Source organism: Schistocerca americana, chromosome 3, assembly GCF_021461395.2.
Source record: "Schistocerca americana isolate TAMUIC-IGC-003095 chromosome 3, iqSchAmer2.1, whole genome shotgun sequence".
NCBI classification, from domain to species: Eukaryota; Metazoa; Arthropoda; class Insecta; order Orthoptera; family Acrididae; genus Schistocerca; species Schistocerca americana.
Genome location: NC_060121.1, coordinates 960,862,291 through 960,867,860, shown reverse-complemented (window position 1 = coordinate 960,867,860; position 5,570 = coordinate 960,862,291). Strand labels below are relative to the sequence as shown.

The 5,570-nt window shown below is 50.9% G+C and overlaps 1 protein-coding gene and 1 pseudogene across 1 annotated transcript; both read right to left on the bottom strand.

Annotated features, from left to right (window-relative positions):
• Nucleotides 1-2,865: 2,865 nt before the first annotated feature.
• LOC124606584 lies at nt 2,866-3,789 on the bottom strand. The gene has a single exon (XM_047138569.1). It carries the CDS (start codon nt 3,787-3,789, stop codon nt 2,866-2,868), a length of 924 nt encoding a protein of 307 aa, XP_046994525.1.
• Nucleotides 3,790-4,591: 802 nt separating this feature from the next.
• Nucleotides 4,592-4,709, bottom strand: LOC124607970 (annotated as a pseudogene).
• Nucleotides 4,710-5,570: the final 861 nt, after the last annotated feature.

Here is a 5,570-nt window from a genome sequence, read left to right as displayed (position 1 = left end):
GAAGCGCAATTCTGTAGTCTCGTTGTCTACTTGGACAGAAAAAATAATGGAGAGTTAATGAAACTACTGTACATCGACACAGATGTGCGTTTCATTGTTCTTCATTGTTTTTTTTTTTCTTCCTTGGCGGGCTGCGCTGCACTGTCAAGGTAATCCCCACTCTTTGGCTAAATGGATGTCAGCTGCCGGAGGCCAAATAAATAAATTTTAAAAAATCCCCACCCTTCGACAGCTGACAAGCAAGTCAGTAGAAAACCCAGCTGCAGCCAACAGCTGCTCGCCTTTAGCTAGTCTGTGCTGTCGTGTAGAACAATGTCTTCACTCTTTTATTCGTATTGTTTTGAATCTGTTGTAACTCGTCGAGTTTTGAAGTACAGAAGAACTAGGAGGTTATGGATTCATCCTATAAATAGCGACAGACATTTAGGAGAGTTTTTTTCTTTACATCAAGAACTTAAAAACTATCCTGAAAAATTTTATTCGTATTACAGAATGAATCATAATACATTTTAGTATGTGCTGCAGAACATTCAAGACAAAATTTCGAAATACAACACAAATTTAAATGTAAATACGGTAGATTAAATAAATGAAATAAAAGTAATTTCTCATGTATCATTACAATAAACGTAATTTTTCCTCACTTATTGTGAAATGTGAGGTAACATCTTAAAATAAAAGACGTGTGCAGTCACACTTGTGATGAAAGCAGAAGGGAGACTGTGATCCGTATACTGCAGAAGCAGTAGTGCTGCTTCACAGGCTCGCGCCTGCGGTCGGCTCGCGCCGGCAATATTAAACATTCGAGATGTCGCCAGTCTGAACACCGCAATTCAAAACCATGTGTTTGATATCAAAGCGGGCGGCGGCCCGGCCAGGCTCGGCTCGGCCCGGCCGGCAGTGTGAATGCAGCCTTATGGGACGAACATTGTCGAGATTTGGTGTTGCGGTCGATTTCGGAACGAGTGCAATGCGTCCTTCGGAAAATTCCGCAGGAATAGCAACGCCGTTATGGACCTCATTCATGATGGCAATTAAAACATCACTTAAAAGACTGAAAAATTTTAAATAAAATTCTGCGGGAATCCCGTCCAGTCCAGGGGACCGGCCCCTAGGACTCCGTTTCACAGCTGTATCTAAGTCATCAAGGGTAAAAGGTTCATTTAAAGTGGCTCTATCCTGTCGTGTTAACACACGTGGGACCCTCTGCAAAAAATCGCGCAGCGCCCCGGCGTCGACGTCAACCTGTCGAAAGAGCGTCTCAAAGTGCGCGTGAACTTCGCGCTCAATGGCCGCACCATCTGAGGTGGACGTGCCATCTCGCTGGATCCATTTACGGATGGCCAACCGCTCGCGTCGCCGGCGCTCCCTGCTCAGGTGGTAGAGAGAGAGCGGTTCCCCTTCCACGTCACCCACCGGTTGGCTCCGCGCGATAGCCCCAACACCCTTCCGACGAAGATCATCGAGGAGCTTGGCTTTGAATTGATTAAAAACCGGAAGCAACTCAGGTGACGTTGCGACGCGCTGAGCGATATCCTTTAAACAGTCCTGGTAAAAACGTGCCGTCGACCGACGCCAATGCGCCGCATCGCGGCTAAAATCGATTAAAAAACGCCGAATAGCCGGCTTGGCGACCGCCACCCACCACCCGATAGTACTGCCGTCATCGCCTTTACCACGCAAGAGCTTGCGCCACAACGCAGTAAATTGAGACGTGAGACTGGCATCGTCCAAAAGGCTACAGTTAAATTTCCAAATATTGCTGCGCCGAGTAGGGCGCGCACGCGGCAGGAGAAGCTGACACATGTAGCCGCAATGGTCTGAAAAAATAACCGGCAACACGTCCACCTGCCGGACGTGGGCAGCGAGCGGCGAAGACACATAGATCCTGTCCAAGCGACTGTGACCGGTGGCGTAAAAGTGGGTGAAATGCGTCTTATCCGGATGCAGCACACGCCACGTGTCGCGGAGCCGAAAGCTGTCAACCAACGTACGCAATTCCTGGCACCAGTTGGGACGCGGCTCCTGATCACGACCATCAATCACAGCATTAAAATCGCCACCGATCACTAAGTCAGTATGATTACGATGGAGAAGTGGACAGAGATCCAGACCATAAAATTTATTCCGCGCTGGCTTGTCACCGGCATGAGCATACACGTTAACAAAGGCAAGACCATTGACGGTACATGCTATAGCGCGGCCATTTGGCAATATTTCAATATTGCTAACATCAAATCCAGGACGGATTAAGATAGCAGTACCAGTCTGTTCGTCGGACATTACATTATCAACGACAGTAAAATCAGAAGTGTCAAGTAAAAACAACAGAGCCTGACGCGTAACTTCCTGCAAAAATGCCACATGACAGTGGGAGTCATGTAAAAAAGTGAGCAAAGCCGACAACTTGTGCGGATTACTCAACTTGTTAACATTGAGAGTTAAAACATTCCACGAACAACGCTCAGGCTCCATACACAAATAAAATATACAAGCACAAAAAACTCCTCAGTTAAAAACAGTCAGCAGACATAGACGGAATTTCAGCCACCAAAAGGGGATAAAATGGTCGCTAATAAAGACGGGAGGAATCCCTGGCAACTGGATCGGGGAACAACAGAGAAGAACATTGAGAGAGAAGATATGCCACGAACAATGCTCAGGCCCCATACACAAATGAAATACACATGCACAAAACGCTCCTCACGTCAAAAACAGACAGCAACATGGACGGAATTTCAGCCAACTTTGTTAAAAAGAGGCAGCAAACATGGACGGAATTCCGGCCACCAAAGAAGGATAAAAAGTTCACTAAAAGACGGGAGTAATTCCCGCCAACTGGATTAGGGGACAACATAGAATCCACTAAGTCTCACCGCCTTCCACATCCGCCGCCCACTCAGTGGGGTACACGGCAGTGGGGGCGGACGCGGTCCCAGAATCCGTGCCACCGGAAGCCACCGACAAAGGAGCAGCAACGGGCATCTCCACGTCGGGAGAAGAAGCCGGCACTCGCTCGGGGGCAGAAGGACAGACACGACGCTGGTGGGTGTCTTCAGCCTTCCGTTTTGTCGGCAATTGCGGCGGCGTAACAGCCAAAGCCGTGTCGGCCGGCATTGCCGAATCGTCACCAGGAGGCGGCTGACTTAAAACGGTACGTAAATGGCGAACAGCGACATCACGGTTCTGATCGGCCACGGTGAGATCGTCAGGTGGCGGATGGCGAGAAGCGGCACGCTGGTGGTGTTGCGACTGCTGTGTCGGACGCCCGGAGCCGGAAGCCGGAGACGGCCGCCGCTCGCGGTCTAGGTCCCGACGCGCGACACGCTGTTGTGAGTCGTGCCGACCAACCCGCGACTGCCGGGAACCGGCGGGCGAACGGTCAACTGGAGACGGACTGCGGTCGGGTCGGGTAAACCCCCTGTCAGAGGAAGGCGACCGACCGACACTACGAGCACGTTGCCTGCTAGAACTTCGAGACGGAAATTCATCACGCCGCGGTTTCGGAGCCGCAAAAAATTCCTGCGACTCCACGGCAGCAGAGCGAACAGGAACACTGGCAGCCACGTCAACTGAGGCAGTCAACGTATCAAAAAATTCCGGTACCGGAACAGGCTGCGAAACAGGTTCCGACACCACATCAGTCGCCGACGCGGGCGTGGGGTCGGACACAGACGCAAGTGAAACACGTGGTAAAGACAAATTTTCGTCAGCCTGCACGGTAGCCGTAGCAGGCGCGGAAACATCAGACACAGAAGCAAGGTCACAATCGGGAGTGGACACATCCATGGCAACCGCGGCGTCAGCGAGGTTAGCATCGGTCACGCGGCGCGCGGGTGCGGGGGGGGCTGTACCTAAGACCGTAGCGGCGACAGAGGCAAAGCTGGCCCCGCGCAAACCGTCGCCAATCGGTAATTGAGCAGGCCGTTTACGTTTAGGACAGTCTTGCCGGTAATGACCAACGCCACTACAATATGAATAAGTTTGAGGCTGTCCACTATAAGTCACAAACGCACGGTGGCCGTTGACCAAAATAAATGACGGAATGTGCTGTCTGACAACCATTTTCACACTCCGCACACCGTTTTCGACTTGAAACAAATAGGCGGAGGACCACTTTTCCTTAATCACTGACAAAACGGTACCGTACGGCCGCAAATAACGTGAAATGGTATCATTACGTATTTCAAAGGGCAGGTTAAAGATGCGAATTTGCCTAACGCCGAAGCCGGCGTGCGTCACAGTCACATTACTAATTTTACCGTCAAGATGTCGAAATTTACGCACACCGTCATTGACAGACACAACAGTATCACACATGTCAAGAGATCTCAATTTTAAAAACACTGAATTAAGGAACGTATCAAATTGTATGCCAAGAACGTCATCATGCCGTAACATCAAGTCCTCTAATATCCAACGGTGAATCTCAAAGGCCGAAGGTTTATCAACTGAACGATCAAATTCACATTGGACGTTATTCTGCCTTTCCTCACTATCATCGTAAATCATTTCCATTACTTACAGTCAGGTAGAAATACAGCCACGAGGCGAGGCGCCGCCGGCCCAGTCGCACGAGGTAAACACTGCTCGCTCGGCACCGAGGTGTTGCCAGGCGGGCAGCCAGCCAAGTACTAACCGAGCCCGATGTTGCTTAACTTCGGTGATCGGACGAGAACCGGTGTATTCAACATGGTATGGCCGTTGGCGTCCTTATAATGTAGCCGCACTGCACAAGAAGCGTTCGCCCCTTTTCCCAACACACGCAATCGCCGTTTTCCGTGGCACATTTGACGCAAAGCACGTCCTTCCACCGCCACGTGGGTGACACGCACAACACGGCTGCTCGTTGCACCGCCTATCATTCGTTTGGTGCGTGCCGCCTCCGACACTCGCGGGAGACGCACCTTGTTCTTGTTGTCCGGCGCAGGGCCGGGCGTCGGGGGGACTGCGCGGGGTGTGGCAGTGTCCTGCTGGATCGGCGGAAGCTTTCTCACCTGCCTGACACGCGCCGCGCTTTTCAGATATTTGCGTAATTTGCGCGGTGCGTTCTCGCCTGTCCCCTCCCCTTCCGTCCCGACTTGTCCCGACTTCGCTCGCTGCCGCTCGGGTCGTGGCCCATATGACAGTACAAGGACGACAAACATCTGCGAGACGGCCGTGGGCCTAACGGGCGTGTCCGAGACGCCGTTTGCGGCGGGTAGGGCAGCGCCGTGCCGTGGAAAGGTGCGAAAACAGGGACGCAGGACACAGGAGGGTCGCCAAAGCATCCATCTCTTCTAGCGACGAAAGAGAAATTTTTGTTTACAAATCTGCAGCCGTACAATGCAACAAAACAATAAGCCCTGACGTATTTCAGAACGTATCTGTCAGTTCGTACTGTTTTGTTATCTCCAGAGACTCTTTGGAAATCTTCCTTGGCACATTCTTCTTCGAGCTGAGGCCATTAATATCGTATCTTATGTTTATTACAGTCGTTTATTTTCAATTTTTTTTTTTGTTGTTGGAACTTTGCACTGCTACGAAACAGTAGGAGGCCCTGGCTTATTTCAGATCACATCTGTCGATTC

Bases quoted from the DNA above. Each gene is read 5' to 3' on its own strand.
- LOC124606584 (XM_047138569.1), bottom strand. From the start codon at position 3,789: ATGGATGTGTCCACTCCCGATTGTGACCTTGCTTCTGTGTCTGATGTT.